General features: G+C 42.0%; 1 protein-coding gene across 2 annotated transcripts in view; it reads right to left on the reverse strand.

The window, feature by feature from the left end:
• GABBR1 (gamma-aminobutyric acid type B receptor subunit 1) overlaps positions 1-19,276 on the reverse strand; it is a 196,954-nt gene that overhangs the window by 147,034 nt on the left and 30,644 nt on the right. For both annotated transcript variants that reach the window (XM_042452359.1, XM_042452358.1), the window contains one exon: positions 2,890-2,970. In XM_042452359.1, coding sequence (XP_042308293.1) covers positions 2,890-2,907 — 18 coding nt within the window. In that variant the 5' untranslated portion in view covers positions 2,908-2,970. The remainder of the gene's footprint in view (positions 1-2,889; positions 2,971-19,276) is intronic.

Here is a 19,276-nt window from a genome sequence, read left to right on the forward strand (position 1 = left end):
TTCCTGTTGTGCTCTAAACATCTCTTTTGATATCAATTTGATATTGGCATTGAGGAGGGGTGCAGAAGGCCAGACCCTGGGGAAACAGTTTGAGTGTTGAGCTGTGACTCTGGAGACCAGTGTTCGATTCCTAGCTGGGTCATAAAACCCACTGGATGACCTTGGACGAGGTACATATTTTCCACCTCAGGGGAATGGCAAACCTCCTCTGAACAAATCTTGCCAAGAAAACCCCATGATAGGGTCACCTTAAGATTGGCAAAAATTAGAAATGACCTGAAGACACACAATAGCAGCAGCATCACCATTGGCCATGCTGATTGACATGGGTGGTGGTGGATTCTAGTAGTCCAAAGAAAGAACTTTTTCAAGTCCCAGTATTCATCCAATTCATTTGCATGAATTCATGCTTCTTTTGACACAAAAACATTCCATGCAGGGAACTAATAACATCTTAAGCAACACTTTAATATCACACAATAAACTCCATATTAGCCATTATGTTGGTCAACAGAACTGTTTGAAAAAATTATTAGTAATTGCTTCATACTAGAATGCTATAAACATTCCTAGGCAGCAGTGGGATGACATGTGGTCCAAAGAAATGAATGCACTCCGACACATGCCTATTTCTGTGGTCGCTGCACACCCCATTTGCTCAGGACTAGTGTTTTTCCTCTTAGAGGGGGTTTAACACTGAACTTTAAAAGAGGCTATCCAGGGTGCAACACCTTGGACAGCTCTTTTAAAGTTCAGACTAAAATCCAGAGTTGATTCACCACCCCCCTGACATGGATTCCAACAGCAGCCAAACTTGTTGAGAACCATGCTGTTGAGATTTGGCACTGTCCCCCATGAAATACTATCCTCCCCTACTCTGAAGGAAGAAAATATTCTGCTATTCTGTGGGGCACTATGGTATAGATCAGTGGTTTCCAATCTATGGTCCTCCATTTGATTTGGACTTCAGCTCCAAGAAGCCCCAAACAACTTGGCCAACAATCAGGAATTATCAGATCTGAAGTCCAAATAATCAAGATGAGCAAAGGGTGGGATTCACTGGGCACTCTGCTGTAACCAAAGATTAGAAAAGGTACAAGGGGGGGACCTTTCAAGAGGTCTCTAGGAGGTTGGAAATATTTGTTTCCTTGTGCAAAGCCCGCCTGACCTGGTTGTTTCCTTTCACATGTACATACTGTTATAGTCAGCCCTTCTTATCTACCAATTCTGCTCCCAGAGTCCCACCAAAAAAAAAAAAAAAGTTCAAAGAAGTAAACCTTGATTTTGCCATTTTGTATGAGGGACACTATTTTATTCTCCCATAATGGGACTTGAGTATCTATGGATTTTGGTATCCACGGAGCCTCCTGGAACCAACCCCAGTAGATACCAAGGACCCACTGTAGTTTTGAATAAAAACTTCAGTGAGACATACAATGGTGCCTCGGGTTACGAAAATAATTCGTTCCGCGGCCGCTTTCGTAACCCGAAAAGCCTTCGTAAGCCGAAAACCCATAGGCGCTAATGGGGAAAAAAGCCGCGGCTCTGCCGCGGCTCCATTTAAAATAGCGCCGGAGTTTTTTCGTAACCCGAAAAAACTTTCGTAACCCGAAACAATAAATCCCTATGGAATTTTTTCGTATCCTGAAAAATTCGTAACCTGGGTATTTCGTATCCCGAGGTACCACTGTACTGAGCAGTTCTTCCTGTTTTGTGGTACTGCGACCTGTTCCTATTCTTTCCATGTTATTTCTACCTCCAGCTCCAAATTTTCTGTTAAAGAAGTAAAGCCCATGATCACGTGTAGTTTATCTAGTCCTGAGACTGGGGTGGTTGCAGGGGAGGTGGGGAGGCATAATTTAATTCTGAATCTCTAAAATTGGAACTGGGAATGCAGCATACAAACAGAGTTCTCTTAATCTAAAAAAAATCATAGTAAAAATAAACTCAGGGTATACAAACAGCATTGATCAACATAAAATCTTTTGTGTGTAGAATATGGAGTCTCTTTGTGCTATTATGTAGAGAACTCTAATACAGAGTATGAGTGTTGATTTATTTCTTTGTGATTATTTATAATCCACATTCCAACAGAAAATTATTCAAAGCACAGTATGCAACAGTTTTGAAAAACACAAATTAAAAAAATCAGAATGCACCAACTAGGGGGAAAGAAGAATACAAAAAGACTAATTAAAAAACGCAAAAACAAAAACATTTCTCTCTCTCTCTCTTAGTGAGAATCAATATGCAGTATACCAGCAATGAAGGCTCTCTGTGTATAAATTCTTGCATCGCACAAGAGGGAGGTATCAGCACACTTGTATAAACATATTTATGGGAGGGGTGAGCACTCAGCAGAGTAGGGATGTGCAAAACCAGCTCTGTGAAGGCCAAGTGTACCCAGAAACCACAGAGCACTCATAGAATCATAGAATCATAGAGTTGGAAGAGACTGCAATGTGGGGAATGATAGTCAGAAAACGAAGGAGGAAGCATGGAATGGAGTATCTAAGTAAAGATCACAGCCGGCTGGCACCTTGAAGAGGAGCATACCACACTGTACCATTTTATTACAGGCCCCACCTATCCACATCCCTAAGTGCCTGATGGAATAAAAGCAATATTTTTACCAGTTCCAGAAAACACACATGTGGAATTTCCATGAAAACAGCCCACAACTCTGAACCCATTCCTGAAAGGACATTGCTAAAGGACATTTATCTCAATTCCATAGAAGGAGGAGGCCAGGGTAAAAATTTCAGCACCAGATTTTAGGATTGGGGAGGTACATCTTAAGATTCTTAGAAATCTCACCACATATGACTTTAAAATACTGATTAACCTTTACACACACATGTTGGCATGTTGGTAATGTGTTCCTCCTACCTTTCTTCTCAGGATCATATCTTCCCAGAGGCACAGGTGGGACTTTTTATATCAGATCTTCTCAAGTTTATATTTAGCAGCCTAATAGGGATAAAGAAACAAAAGATTTGCTATGAGAGTCCAAGAATTGTCTCTTCCTTAATGTAGACATTTTTGCAGAGAAAACATAGGCATTAACAGACCTAAGTATTATCATTACAAATAAATAGTTATGTAGCTAATTACTTCCAAACCTCGAGCTTTAAAATAAATATCTTGCTGCAGCATGTTTCAGATCAGTATATGACAGAATAAAATAAAATAAACTCTTGCACCATAGTCATGTTTCTGATCCCATCAATCCTGACTGCTTAAACAAGAGCAACCTAAAATGCAATCTCTTATTAAGCGCATCAGTTCGTTAGACCCTTAATGAACTACATATATCGTTGACATTACTCGAACTGCAGAACTGGAAAAAAATAAATTAGAGTTGAAACAATTTGTAGGACACAGCTTAAAAGTGATTTCCAAACAGCTAAAGTCAAATGCACATACTCTGAATTTGAAAGGTTGGAATGTTTGCAGTTACCAATGCTGCTGTCTCAGGGGGTGTTTTAGGGTCGGAGAAAATGAGAGGTAAAATTACTGAATTGTCTCATGGTGATTGTTCACAGAATTGCCTTGAAAGGATTTGATTTTAAAAACATAGGATTTCAGGGTTTTGAAAGCATCTCCCAAAAATATAGATTTCAGAAGAATGATTTCAAATCTGTAAAACATGGGGTAGGCAGATGTTGGGTTGGTGGGAGCGATTTGCTTTTACTGTTTAGGTTGTTCCTTTTTTTCCTGAAACCCCAAAATCCACCAGCCAGAATCAGGATCCATACAATGGTTCAGGGAACAGACATTTAGGTAGAAGCAAGGAACGGGGCTACCTCTGAGTACACACCCTCCAACATTTCACAGATGAATACTGGAACACGTGTGGCCAAACAACATCATAGTGGGATCGAGATGGCAATTGATGAGGAAGAACCTACAAGCTAGGAGAGGTTGCAACCATTTGCTTTTGCCCGAGTCTTCGGGGATCAAACATCAATCAGGAAAGGGACTGTAGTCAAGAAATCAGAAGAAGACTAGGGCCTGTTACAGACAGGCCAAAATAAGCTGCTTCGAGTCACTTTGGAGGTATGGTATTTCAATGATGCATGCATCCTAAGAGTCCAAAAGCCGCACCAAAGCCACACTACTGTTCTAAGGACTGGAGTGCAGCTTTGGTGCGGCTTTTGGACTCTTAGGACGCATGCATCATTGAAATACCATACCTCCAAAGTGACTCGAAGCAGCTTTATTTTGGCCTGTCTGTAACAGGCCTAGCAATAGGAAAGGTAGCTATGAAAGAACTAGAAAAGATCCTAAAGAGTAAAGGCATACCACTGAGCACAAAAGTTAGAATTGTACAAGCCACTGTATTCCCTATTACCATGTATGGATGCAAGAGCTGGACAGTGAAGAAATTCATTTGAGATGTGGTGAGAGTGCTGAAGATACTGTGGAGAGGCAAAAAGACAAACAGAAGGGTCCTTGAACAGATCAAGCATGAAATCTATCTGGAAGCCAAGATGGTTAAACTGAGACTGTAGTACTTTGGATACATCATCAGAAGGAATAACTTATTAGAAAAGACAATAATGCTAGGAAAGGTAGAGAGAAGGAGAAAGAGAGGAAGCCAGCACGCTAGATAGACTCTGTTAGGAATGCTATGGGTATGAATTTATAGGATCTAAGCAGAGCAGTGGAGAACAGGGGGTCTTGGCAATGTCTCATACACTGGGCCGCCATGAGTCAGAAAAAAGGAAAAAAAGATTTCACTTGAGGATTATGAAGAACTTCCTGACAGTAAGAGCTGTTTGACAATACAATATGCTGCCTTGTAGACTGCATCTACACTGCAGAGATAATCCAGTCTGACCCCACATTAACTGCCATGGCTCAATGCTGTGGAATTCTGGGAACTGTTTTTTGTTGTGGCACCAGAGCTCTCTGACAGAGCCTGAAGCTCATCATAGAATCACGAAAAGGCTTAAATGTCTCACAAAACGATAATTCCCTAGAATTCTATAGTACTGAGTCATGGCAATTAAAGTGGTGCTAAGATGGACTGTTTCTACAGTGTGGATGCAGCCTGAGTGTGGTGAAGTCTCCTTTTTGGAGATTTTTAAGCAGAGGCTGGATGGCCCTCTCTCTGTCAGGAGTGCTTTGGTTGTGTATTCCTGCATGACGGGCTGGACTGGATGGCCCTTGAGTTGCCCCCAACTCTATGGGACTGTTGGAGGAGGGTATGTGAGCCCATGCTCAATCCAGAGCTTAATTTTCACTGCCAGAACTAAGTAAGTGCTTTTACTTTAAAATTTAGTCTAGGTTTGCTACCTTCGGTTATTCTGGGGTAAGGAGAAGCCTTTCTGTTACTGCTTTGTAATCTATTGGAAATCATGCAGAAATGAATTTCCCAGAAGCTTCTGAACTCTCTCCCGTGACCACTTGGGCCTCAGATGTACAGATATGATTGACCACTGCTTTACCTGAGAACATCATGAGCCCTTCGGGGTAAACAGCTTCCTATTCTGTATGCCCTCATTATGCTAAATCAAAACAGCTTCAGCTAAGAATGGGGTCTTTACTCCTTTCAGCTTTGGCATTTTGTTCTGACTGAGCAGATGAGCACAACACATTTTGCCATCTGAGGCAGAGTAGCAAATGATGTTGCCACAACCATGTTAAAGCAACATAGCATTCAAAACTAGCCCATTTATTTCATCAACAAGAAGGGGAAAAAATCCCTCTCTCTATGGTCTAACCTGCACTGTAGAAATAATGCAGTTTTAACTGCCATGGCTCCATGCTGGGAAATTCTGGGTTTTGTAGTTTTGTGAGACATTTAGCCTTCTCTGTCAGAAAGTACTGGTGCCATAACAAACTAGAAATCCCAGGATTCCATAGGATGGAGTCATAGCAGTTAAAGCCGTGTCAAACTGAATTACAGTGGACCTTTGTTATACGCTGCGGTTTGATTCCAAGATCCCCTGTGGATAACAAAATCCATGTATGTTCAAGTCCCATTAAATATAATGACATAGCAAAATGGTGTCCCTTATAAAAAATGGAAAATCAAGGTTTGATATTTGAAATTGATACTTTTTTGGAACATTTTCAAACCATGGATGCTTGAATCTGTGTATAAAAAAATCTGTGTATATAAGAAGGGCCGACTGTATTTCTGCAGTGCAGTTTATGCCTACCGTATGTCTAGCAGTCAAAATACAATATAACGATTTAAATAAAGGACCATGTTTGTTCTTTTGTGATACCACAACGATTCCCCTACAACTGAGGGGAAAAGGCTTTCTTTCCTCCAAGGGAGTTCTCCCTACACATACCCTGCCCCCACTTGATGTTAAAAAATGGCTTTGTGTGCTTTTGCTGACATGCTCAGTAGTCTTTTCATGACTTTATTATTGTGTGGTTTTAGTTTAGATGCAATGGCTTTTCTCTTTTTCATAAGCTGCTTATTGAAAGTGGCTGGAAAATGTTTTAAATAAATAAATAAGTTGAGATTGAGGGCGCTTAGCTGCGGAATGGGAAGGAAAGATGGATGAGCTGAGCTACACAGGCAAAGGGAGGGGGCAAAGTACTGGACAAATATTGCACAGATTCACAGTGAACAAAACTATCAAGGATTGCTAACCATGATGGCTATGCATCACCTCCAGTACCAGAAGCAGCATGCCTCACAGCAACAGTTGCCAAGAAACGTAAACGACAGCTGCTGTCGTACTCAGGTCCAACTTGTGGACTTCGCACAAGCATCTAGTCAGCCATTTTGGGAAGCACGCTGCAGGAGAAATAAGCCTCTGGCCCAGCTTGGCTCTTTTTATGTACTTATCTTTGAATATGGGAAAGAACATTACACATCAGTGTCTTCAATTCAGTTACATTATTTATTACATTTCCTGGAATCACACCAACATCTATAATAATGTAACTGAAAAAAGTCCAGGGTTGCATAGCCTCCAACTGTCCAGATTTGGCAAGGGGAGTCCAGATTAATCCTCTGTCATCCCACTTTTTCAATTACTTTTTAAATGTCCCAGTTCCTCTCTCCTCCCCCTTTCCCTCTTTGTCCTCAGCTTACTTCAATTACTGAAAACTGAATTCACTGTGAAAAAGTAGTTTGTCCTCAGGTAAGTCAAAGGAGATGAGGGGAAAAGGGAGAGCTGGGGGAAAGGAGAAGAAGGTGGATCTTGCCCTTCCCAGTAGGCTCAAGCAAAAGCAAACTGCTGCAGACTCGCCTAGCTTGCGTGTTCTTCCTCATTAATAACTTTTGCCATCTTGACTACACTCTGATATTGCTTGATCACCTTGTCCTGGCTTTCATCTATGAAATATTTGAAGGTTCAGGATTGTCTTGCCCTCTGAGAAGGTGTTACAAATTCCAACAACTCCTGTGTGCTTCTGCTCAAAATCAAAAGCACCATCTTAAACCTAAAACTGGTTGGCTTTTGTGAACGTCTTCTGGGATAGGAATTCATCCTAAAGAGCATTTGTAACAGAGAAAGGCTGAGGTTAGTAGCACTCTTCCCGGTTCTGTATATACTGTAATCGTTTAAGAATGACACTGACAAAATGGAGCACCTCTAGCAGAGGGTGACTGGGATGCTGTGACATCTTGGAAATCAAGTCCTATAAGGAGTAGTTGAAAGACATTGGCATGTTTAGTTTGGAGAAAAGAAGATTAAGGGAAGACATGACAGTAGTCTTAAAGTATCTGAAGGCCTGTCACGCAAGAGAAGAATTGTTCTCTGTTGCTCTGGAAGGCTGGCTAACCAATGGTGGCTCACACCTGGTGATGACACAGGAAAGAGTCTTTTTGGTGGCTGCACCTAATGTGTGGATTTCCCTTCCCCAATGGGTCCAATTGGCCCCCTTTTTGCCAATAGGTTAAAAACCTTTTCATTTAAGGAGGCATTTGGTTTTAATGTTGCAGCAGATGGAGCTTTGACTAGGGGTTGTTGCATTTCTAAAACTGTTTCTAATAGGGGGTGCAAGTTTTGGAGCCAAAATTATGGATTTTGCTATGAGCCATGGATAAATCAAAAGTAAAATTTAGGGGTATGCAAGAAAGGATGTAAAGCATGAAGCAAAGGAAAATGTTCCCAAAGCAGACATGTTCCAGCAGACATAACTGTTTGTGCTCATCCAAAAGACTGGATGGATGAGAGAGTAAAGGGGGTCGGTACTTCTTTTAGGTGTTCCAAGGTCAGGAGGGATTAAGCTCTCACCTTTTGATAATGTACATTACTCACATTGTAAGTATAACCAGGGTTTTTGGGTCAATTTTATGACTAAAATTTATAGACTTATACATAAGTATATACAGTATTTGATTTTGTGCTGCTTATTTTCTCTGTGATGTTTTAAGATGTGTTCTTGAATTGCATCAAGCATGACCACTAATGCATCTAAAGCACCATTTTGTTCACAGAGACAGAAGAAAAAGTGGATGCTCTTCCCTGCCTCTGTTCTTTCAACAGACATTGATGAGATTGTCTGCCCATGGTGTTCAAAATGTGTTTGTTGTTTTGGGCTAATTATCTAGGAACCCGTTGGTGAATCACTGTCAGATTTTTTGAGCCTCCCTGACACCTACTTTAAATAGCAATATTTATTATGGCATAAGCGTTGACAGACTAGAGTCCACTTCATCAGATGAACGAAGTGCTATGCTGAACTACAGGCATATTACAAATCAAGGCCAGTATTCTGTATCAGTTACTTAGGGGCTATACACACTGCCCCTTTGGGGCAGTCTGCAGCTGCCCCTTTACTGGCCAGATCGGTGCTCCAGCAACCGCATGTCATGACACCGATCTAGCCTCCATAGAGCACAAAAGGAAACTGGAAAACGAGCTCCTTTTTGTGCCCTCGAAAGGGCTCCATAGCTGCTGCGCTGTTTCGGTGCACCATTTCAGTGCTGCGCTGTTTCTGTGCTGTGCCATTTCAGCACTGTGCCAGAAATGCATCATGTGCCACGCAGCATGTAGACCGGCGCATGCCACAATGGTGCCCTACTGGTGGTGGTAGGGCTTAGAGCATGAGGATGCTCAACCCTCACCCCACCCACAGTCTGGCGCTTTTCAACTGTCTGTACAGGGCCTTAATTAAGTATAGTTAACTGATTTAAGTGCACAGTACTTAGGATGTATCCACATTGCAGAAATAATCCAGTTTGACACCACTTTAACTGCAATGGTTCAGCATTATGGAATTCTGGGAACTGTCATTTTTGTGGCACCAGAGCTCTCTGACAGAGAAGGCTAAATGTCTCACAAAACTATAATTCTCAAAATTCCATAACATTGAGCCACCACAGTTAAAGTGGTGTCAAAGAGGATTATTTCTGTAGTGCAGATGCAGCCTAAATAACTTATCTTGGCCTGATCTCCCCAGAGAACCTGACAGAAACATCACTCACCCATACTCCAGTCACCGGCAGAATGGACTTCCTTCTCCCCATGCAGCTAACATCTGGTAAAGTAGGTTGGGTGGGGGGAGTCACAATCCTGGCAATAGTGTCCCAGTTGTGACTAAGTAGTGACTGTGCATACGGAACAGTTAGATAATTTTTCCATAGTCACTATTGCTATTTAGTCATGAGTGGTATGTAACTGTTCTTTATTCATGATTGCTACTTAGTCATAATTGCAGCACTGTTGTCATGATTGTAACTCCCCATAACTCCAGTGACTGGAGCATGGATGAATGATGGAGAGAGTCAGGCCAAGAGAGATTCCTGAATTAAGTACAGTACTTCATTAAGTAGCTGATACACAATACTGGCCCATTTCTTTTTAAGGTAATGTGTGTGTGTGCTTTCAATTTGTGTGTTGACTTATGGGGATCCCATGAATTCCTAAGGTTTTTTTTAAGGCAAGTAATACTCAGAAGTGGGTTTGCCAGCTACTTCCTCTGAAATAGGGCCTACAGCACCCGGTGTTTGTTGGCAATCTCCCATTCAAGTACTAACCAGGTGAACCAAGACTCTAAACAGAAATAGCAACTCCTCTTTCAATAACAACAGCAGCAACAACAACAACAAATTGACAGAATGAGATTGAAAAACTATAAAGCTGAAAGATGAGTTAACACATAGCATGGATTCACTACCAAAAAAAACAAAACACATTTGTTTCTTTGCCCCACACATGGATCAAAAATGTCTTGACATTTTAGGAATCAGAAAATTCCTATTATCTGAAAATTCCTCTCAGCTCTAATGAAATCATGGAAAACCCTGTTAACAGTAAATAGACAAGCACCTTCTAGAGTTAATACAGTCAGCCCTCCATATCCATGGATTCTACATCCACAGATTTAACCATCCATGGCTCGCAAATATTCAAATAAAATTTCCCAAAAGTGAACTCTTGATTTTGCCATTTTTATAAGGGACCAGTGTTGCCAATTTCTGGGATTTTTTCTGGAAATTGGAAATGTCAAAGTTTTTCCGTGTCATTGCCCAGATTGCTAAATTTCTGGGATGATTCTGGGAAATTCAGCCTACAGAAAAATTTAACCTTCCCACCCCAAACAAACCGGCCAAAAATACCTTCCCACCCCCAAAAAACCTCCCGACATACCTCCCATCCTAGAAGTCCTGCCTCCTTCAGCCTTCCCATAGTGCTTTGCGCCCCTGACCCAGAAGTCCCACCCCCGACCTGAAAGTCCCGCCCCATTCTGGGAAATTTGGGGGCATTCCAGGAAGCCAATTGGGGAATTTCCTTCGAGGGTGATTGGCAACACTATAAGGGACGCCATTTTAGTATGCCATTGTATATAATGGGACTTGAGCATCCACTGATTTTGGTATCCACGGAAGGAGGGGTGGATACCAAAACCCCAGTGGATATCAAGGGCCCACTGTATTAGGTGTAAAGTTTCTCAGGGTGGCTCCTTCTTTACCTTATTAGTAGTTTTTTTAATAATGCCATTTGCAGTAATAGTAAAGAAAGCAAATCAGGGATATGAACTATCAAAGGAAGCTGGAAAACCAAACAATTCATTGTATATGGATAATTTAAAACTACTGTATATGGAAAGTCAGCATCAAAAATTGGATCCATATTCATTATTGTAAGACTATTTAGCCAAGACATCTCAAGGGAATTTGGAATTGATAAATGTACTACACTATCAATAAACAGAATTAAAACTGCTGAATCAAAAGGAAGAAAACTCTTTGATGGAAATATCATTAAAAGCCTCAACCATGATGAACACTACAAGTACCTGGGAATACTACAAGCAGAGGATATCCAACATAAGAAAGTAAAATAAATTATTAATATTGAGTACACAAAAACAATAAACAAGTCCTAAAATCAAAACCTAGCAGTAGAAGGAGCATAATTCAGGCTGTAAACTCCTAGGCCATACTAGTTTTTCAGTACAGTGCTGGAATTATTGATTGGCCTCAAGCAGAACTAGATGCAACAGATAGAAAAACCCTGAAAATTACGACAGTAAACCACAGTTTCCATAATCAAGGTACTATTGATCAACAATATCTACCACACAATATTGGTAACTGGGGATGAGTATAAGCGAAACAAATTGTTGAAGAACAGAAAATATACTTGAGCAAATATATCAAAGAAAGCAAAGGAAATAGTTGGTAGATGTATGTAGAATGTGCTGAACAGTGAGGAAACAAAAGACGTGTCTAGCAAGAAAATAATGAAAGATTGCCTTAAAGCCTGGTAAAACAATATACTGTACTGATCTCTATTTGGTCAGTATATTAAAGGCATAGAAAGAAAATCAGAGAAGCAGGACACCTGGAAAGGGTTACAGAATGGGACACTGAAAAAAATGAAGGAGTTATATTTGCTGTTGAAGAACAGACACTTCAAACAAATAGCATCAATGCAATTCTTCGGGGGGGGGGCAGGGATAACTATGGATTGTCAGAGAGAAGTACATGAAACTCTCAAGTACCTTATTAGTTTGTGTAATAAGATCATACAGACCAAATATAAGAAATGCCATTATGAAATGGCTGCAATGACACATTGGAATCTATACAAAAATATGATTTACCATTTATGATTTACCATCTGCAAAGATTGGTGGGAACATATGCCTGACAAAGTCACTGAAATGAGAAAGCAAAAATCTTATGAAACTTTAAGATTCAAACTGATAAACAATTAGAGTATAAGATGCCAGATGTATCTGTGGCTGAGAAAAAGAATGCTTTGATTATAGGTGTGGAGGGAGGAGGAAAATCAGGGACAAAGAGAAGGGGAAGATTATTCAGATTCAGTGCCTCTGAGAAAAGAAAACAACTGTGGTTCCAATAGTGATGGATGCTCTGGAAGCTATTCCAAATAGGCTGACAAAATATCTGAATGAAAGTTCCATAGATAACAACATAGTTACAAAGAGTGACACTGCTTGGAATATGCCACATTACCTCATTAACTCCTAGATTCTTGGATATAATCTGAAAAACTGACAGTCACTTATTCAATTATTATAAAACTCCAATGAGTTTTTCAGCTATTATAAAACTCCAATGAAACTGAATATCATCATCATCATCATCATCATCATCATTTCCTCAGAACCTAGATTAAGGCAACAAAAAGTTATTAGTTTCTCAAAGACTTGTTTAAAGGAGTTGGAATCCCAAAATCCATTAAGAAGGCAATAGTCTAACACAGCTACCTCTCTGGAAATAGTCTCACTATTGATACTTCCAGACAAACAGTGCCTAGCAATTCTACCACAGGCTTGGAGCCCAAAATCACCCCTTCCATATTTGATATCAACCAATATTAAAAGGGACTTTGATGACATGTGAGTGTCCTGAGATTGTCCCCATAGCAGGACATTTGGCTCCAGACTAGTTGGCTCTAGCTTGGGTTTAAAGGAAGGCATCCACAACAGCAGATCACTCAAGATTTCAGCATAATCCCTTTTGATGTATGGAGCGCAGTGATGAGATTCTGGCAGAGGTAGATGGTGGTGCTTGTAAAGACAAGGATCTCTCTTGCTAAGGTGTAAATTTGCCTTTTGTCTTAGGAAGTAACACCTATCTCCTAAAATTTATATTTGTCTTTGGTCCAAAAACATTTGCTGTAGCCATCAGTCTTTTATCTAAACCAGGGGTAGGCAACCTTTTTGAGCCGGGAGCCGGGTTGCTGTCCCTCAGACAACTGGGGGGCCGAAGCCTGGGGGTGGAGCTTCCACCCTCTGGGGGTGGAGCCACATGCCGGGGGTGGAGCCCCAGGCCCTGTCAGAGGCCAGTAAAAAAACTGGCGGGGGCTGCCAGCGCTGGAGGCCTCCCCCTCTTTGCCAGCCCCTGACGAGGCCCCAGGCTCCGTCAGAGGCCGGCAATAAAGCCGGCGGGGGTCGCCAGTGCTGGAGGCCTCCTCTGGCAAAAAAGCCGGCTGGGGCCCCCAGCGCTGGAGGCCTCCCCCTCTTTGCCGGCCCCTGACAGGCCCCAGGCCCCATCAGAGGCCGGCCGAAAGGCCTCCGTGGGCCGCATCCGGTTCATGGGCCGGAGGTTGCCGACCCCTGATCTAAACAATCATTTATTCCTTCCTGGAAAACAATTTGGCATACAGTTAATCCTTTCAAGTCCTTGACTGCTGCCTTCAAGGCACATTTTGGGGTATATATATGACCTCTTATACTACAGTTCTTCAGTGTAGTTTGAAATCAGGTATTGATGCTGCTGGTGTTCTTCTAGATTCCTCATTAGCCAGCTGCTCCCCATGTTTCCAGGTGGCTACTGAGTATCCATTTCTCTTCCGGAACCGAAGCAAGCCTCATCGGTTTGTACATATCACCATTAGCAAAGCCTTTTTACTATTCACCTTTTTACCACATTTGTTTCTTAGCTTGTGTGTGTGTGTGCGTGCGTGCGCGCATGCGTGCACATGTGTTTTTGTGCATATGTTGCTCATTCCCCTTAATAAACTGCAAATTAATTTCAAATTGCCTCTGGAGTTCTGTGTAATTTGGATCTGGTATAAATAGGGTAAGATCCAAAGACAAATCTTGCCCCAGTCATACTATATCTTTTCTTTTAGCTATTATTAAAATTTGCCTAAGACCATGGTGGCAAACCTATGGCAAACGTGCCCTCTTTGACACTTGAAGCCATTTTGGAGGGCATACGGAGAGATGGGAGGGCAGGGGAAGAGGAGGAGCAGGTATGTACCAGTTCCTCCTCTTCCTCCTGACCTCCCGGGCCTTTAGCTGCCTTCCCCGAGTGCCTATTCCTCCTCTTCCCTCCTTGCCCTCTTGGGCCTTTAGCCATCTCTGGGGAAGTCCCACCCCAGAAGTCTTGCCCCCAGAGAGCAGAAGTCTCATCCCAGAGGTCAGAAGTCCCAGCCCCCAGAAGTCCACCCCTTCAAGTTCCAACCCCGGCACTGGGTAACACCTGGTGCCAGAACACCTTTGAGTTTAGGCACTTGGTCCCTAAAAGGTTCGCTATCACTTCCTAAGATATATAAAAATTTGTGGGTGCCTTTAAGGACTCCCAGCAATTTGGGTAACAGCTCTCATTTTTTGGAATGAGAAAAAGAACAGAAGAACCAATAGGAAAGAAAGGAGAGTTACAAATGAAAAACTATGCTATCTGGACCTTGCATAAAATTCCATGAAGGAGGTAGAGTGATTGCACAATTAAAGCTTCATATGGAAAAAATCTTAAGAAATTACCTGCTTTACATGTCCTTGGGCCCATACAGACAGGACAAAATAAAGCTGCTTCGGGTCACTTTGGAGGTATGCTGTTTAAATGGCACACACATCTTAAGAAGCCAGAAGTTGTGCCAAAGCTGTGCTCCAATTCTTAGGACTGGATGGTGGCTTTGGCACAGCTTCTAGACTCTTAGGTCACATGCATCATTTAAACAGCATACCTCCAAAGTGACCCAAAGCAGCTTTATTTTAGCCTGTTTGTAACAGGCTCCTTTTTTAGTTTCTGGTGGATGGCCTTTTAGGCCACTGCATGAAGTATGCATGACATCCATGACAACAGAAATTGTAGTGGGCATTCATGAATTTATGCATGGATGTGGTAAGGGACATTCATAAAATCAACAAGCACTGTTCCCTGTCCTAAACTGATGTCTGGTCAATGTAATGGACTGGATGAGGGCAAACAAGTTGAAGCTTAATCCAGACAAGACAGAGATGCTTCCGATCAGTAGAAAGACAGATCCGGGAATAGGGATTCAGCCTGTGTTAGATGGGGCCACACTTCCCCTGAAAACTCAGGTTTGTAATTTGGGTGTATTTCTGGATTCAGTGCTGAGCCTGCAAGCCCAGATATCAGCAGTGACCAGGAGTGCTATTGCATAGCTAAAACCCGTGTGCCAACTGCACCCATTCTTGGAGAAGTCAGATCTGATCACGGTGGTAATCCATTTGGCTTACTGTAATGTGCTCTATCTGGGGCTGCCTTTGAAAAGTGCTCAGAAACTTCAAATGGTCCAAAGAGCTGCAGTCAGGCTGCTAACTGGAGCTGGCTACAGGGAATCATAGAATCATAGAGTTGGAAGAGACCGCAAGGGCCATCCAGTCCATGCAGGAAATCTCAATCAAAGCATCCCTGACAGATGGCCATCTCTGTTTAAAGACCTCCAAGGAGGGAGGTTCCACTATATTCCGAGGGAGTGTGTTCCACTGTCGAGCAGCCCTTACTGTCAGGAAGTTCCTCCTAATGTTGTGGTGGAATGTCTTTTCCTGTAGCTTGTATCCATTGCTCCGGGTCCTAGTCTCTGGAGCAGCAGAAAACAAGCTAGCTCCCCACGCAATGTGACATCCCTTCAAGTATTTAAACAGGTCTATCATATCACCTCTTAACCTTCTCTTCTCCAGGCTAAACATCCCTTGTTGCAACAGCTCTATTGGCTGCCAGTCTGTTTCTGGGCAAAATTAAAAATGTTCATTTTGACCTATAATGCACTATATGGCTTGGGTCCAGGCTATTTAAAGGACCGTATCTCCCTGTACGAGCCCACCAGAGTATTGAGATAATCCGGAGAGGCCCTTCTCTCTGTCCCACCACCCTCTCAGGTGCATTTGGTAGGAACAAGAGAGAGGGCCTGCTCGGTGGCTGCTCCCAAGCTTTGGAATTCCTTCCCTAGGGAGGCCAGGATGGCTCCATCTCTGCTGTCCTTCCGGTGGCAGGTAAAGACGTTCTTCTGTTGGCAGGCCTTTGCAAATTGATACGATCTGGGAATGTTGTGCTATTTAAAATTTTAAGATTTGTATTGCAACATTTGATTTTAACTCATAACTGTTCTAACTTTTTAAATGGTTTGGTTTTTTTTTTAATTTTATATTTATACATTTTAATGCTTTATGGTTTTTCAACTGTAGTGTTTAAATTTGGGCAGCAGGTATAAGATGTCATAAAATAGCAGCAAATTAGACTATAGGATGATGATGGTGGTTGTGGTGATGATGATTGATGATGATGGGTTTGTGAGTTTTTCTGCCTCCTAGCCAAAACAATTTGGCTGGCTGTGCATAATATGCCCTCGACTGAGAGGCAGAGGATGGGAAATACCATTTGCTGCTCACTTTCAAGCAGCAAGCAAGACCTGGAGTCACCTCAGTTTTAGTCAAATCACCACCTCCACTAATTGACTGTAGTCCAGAAAGTAACCTTTTCAGAAAGTAACTTTGTCTGTAATCTTGTAAAATCAGCACTTGGGGAAGCCACAGGACACAGTTAGTAGACAGGTGACTTCCTCTCCCCATCCTTTGCAATTTGGGCATTGCTTAGTGATCCAATATATGCTGGCTCCATGTCCAGCTCCACCACTGACACATACCTGGACTCATGAGATGGTTGTGCACAGGACTGTTTATGTTTCACCAGTCATGTGCTAGAAAGTACTCATGCACAGGCTCCTAAGCGCACACATACGTAAATTCAAGATGTGCCTTGCTTTCTTTTCACAGGTTTCCTACCACCCAGAAAAGAAATATTTTTGAATGTCTTTCAAGTTGCTGCTATTCTCATCCTGCCTAATGGCTAAAACCATTAAAACTAAGCCAAACTGAATTATAAATATACTGAAATATTTGTTGTGAGATTTAATGTTCTTAGGAAGTGCGCTCTGCAGTCTCCTCTAATGCCACCTGCTGTAGCCTCCACAGCCAGAATAGGACAGCCTTATGCATAGTAAATGTATAGATTTCTGCTCTGCATAATGATTTATTTTACGCATCTCTAAATTACAGATCCCAATCTGCAGCAATGAAATGGTTGGAGTACAGTTGGCCCTCCGTTTTGCAGAACACCCCCCCCCCCCCCAAAAATGGAAACTCACCGATATTCAAGCACCATTGTCTCGAATGTTGGGACGCGCTACGGGCACATGCCCCATTTAGTCCCCCTCCATTTGCTCCCGCAAATATGGGAGGGGCATAGATTTCAAATCTGTGAAAACGGAGGAGCAACTGTATTTGACATTCAGTGGAAAAGCAGTTCTGGTTTAGCTCCTGGAAGGATTATCTAGTTTAAGGCTGCTGATGGCCTAAATGCTACATTTAAAAAATAGTTTGGTTAAAGTTATTGTTGTGCTTGGAAAAGTTAGTTTTTGGATTACAGAGCTTCTCGTTTTTTCACCTAAGTCTACTCTTCAATACTCCTTTTCTGTTTCTGTTGATGATATTTCTATTCGACCAGTCCAGGAAGCCCATAGTCTTGGTTTGACTTTTGACTCTTCTCTGTCGAGTATCCCTCAGATCCAGACCACAGTTAAGGCATGTAGATTCTTTTTATACAATATTGCCAAAATCCGACCATTTCTCTCTGCCTCTACTGCCAAGATTTTGGTCCATGCCCTAGTGGTCTCGCGAATTGATTTCTGTAACATCCTTCTGACAAGACTTCCTCTTTCTCACCTGTGTCCTTTAATTTCTGTCGAGCATTCAGCTGCACCCATTATTACATCCACCCACCGCTCTGACCATATCTCTCTTTTACTATCATCCCTTCACTGGCTCCCCCTCTCCTTCCATATTCAGTATAAGCTCCTGTTGTTGACTTTTAAAGCCCTGCATGGGCTGGTCCCTCCTTATTTATTAAACCTACTTTCTCCTCACCATCCCACTCGTGCCCTCCGTTCTAGTAGTCAAGGTCTGCTGTCTCAGCCTAAGATTGTCACTGCCCTGTCCTGGATTCGTCCCTTGTCACTTGCTGCCCCTCACTCCTGGAATCCCCTTCCCCCACGAGCCTCACTGCTCATCACTTCTTTAACCAGTTTCAAAACTGAGTTGAAGACCATCCTGTTCAGAGAAGCGTTCCCAGGCATTGTGTGACTATTATTTGTTATTTGATGTTTTAAATTTGTTGCCTGCTTTACTTTATTGAACCCTTTCCTGTATTGTTAGATATTATTTATATGTATTATGCTATCATTTCTTAGATTGTATGCCATGGTCATGTTTACTTTATCTATTTTATTGTTTGTATGTACAGCGCTGTGTCAACAGTGCTATATAAAGCATAATAATAACAACAACAAAAAACAACATCTTCCAGAACCACCAACCACTATGGGTCAAACCTTCATTTTGTTTCATTTTGTCATGACAGACTAATCTGTATTACCATGCTCCCTATATGGTGAGGTATTCCATGGATGTAGTTCTTTGGGATGTGATTTACTGGAGATTTAAAGTGTCTGTAATATTTGCTATATTAAAAACAAACAAACAATACAAGCAGAGCATAATGGAGACAAGCAGCCATTTTTATAGGCAGAAGATCCACTCCAGGTAGCATCTTGGGCAGTCTCCCTCAGCCAGTACACTCCAGTTTCAGCCAACCCTATCTAAAAACTCTTACATTTTCTTTCCCCTGATGCCCAGGGCTGGATTATCATGGTGTAGTTGGTACACTTGCTCCAAGCTTCTCACTAGCTAGCAGCCCAAATCTGAAGGGAAAATATGTATCCTGCTTCCTCTTCTGCCCTGGTAAATTCCTCAATCTCCCAATGATTCTGTTGTCATTAAAACTGGGTATGCTACTTGAATAATTGAGTAAAATTACATGGGATCAGGCCATTCATCTAAGTTGAAGTTGCAGGCCAGAAAATAGAGTTGCACATGAAGATTTCTGTATTACTGTCTGTTGTAGCACTATGAAACCAGACACAGACCTGCTCAAAGGGTGTCAAATTTTGGGAGCTGATCCAGGACCCAACCACCATAATCCAGCCTTGCCATGCCTTGCTGAATGGTTGTCAACTGTTTTGTATTGCAACAGGGACAGTTCACAACAATATGGTTTGAAAAGGAAGATAACTGGGTT

The sequence above is a fragment of the Sceloporus undulatus genome, chromosome 2 (genome assembly GCF_019175285.1).
Source record: "Sceloporus undulatus isolate JIND9_A2432 ecotype Alabama chromosome 2, SceUnd_v1.1, whole genome shotgun sequence".
Taxonomy (NCBI): Eukaryota; Metazoa; Chordata; class Lepidosauria; order Squamata; family Phrynosomatidae; genus Sceloporus; species Sceloporus undulatus.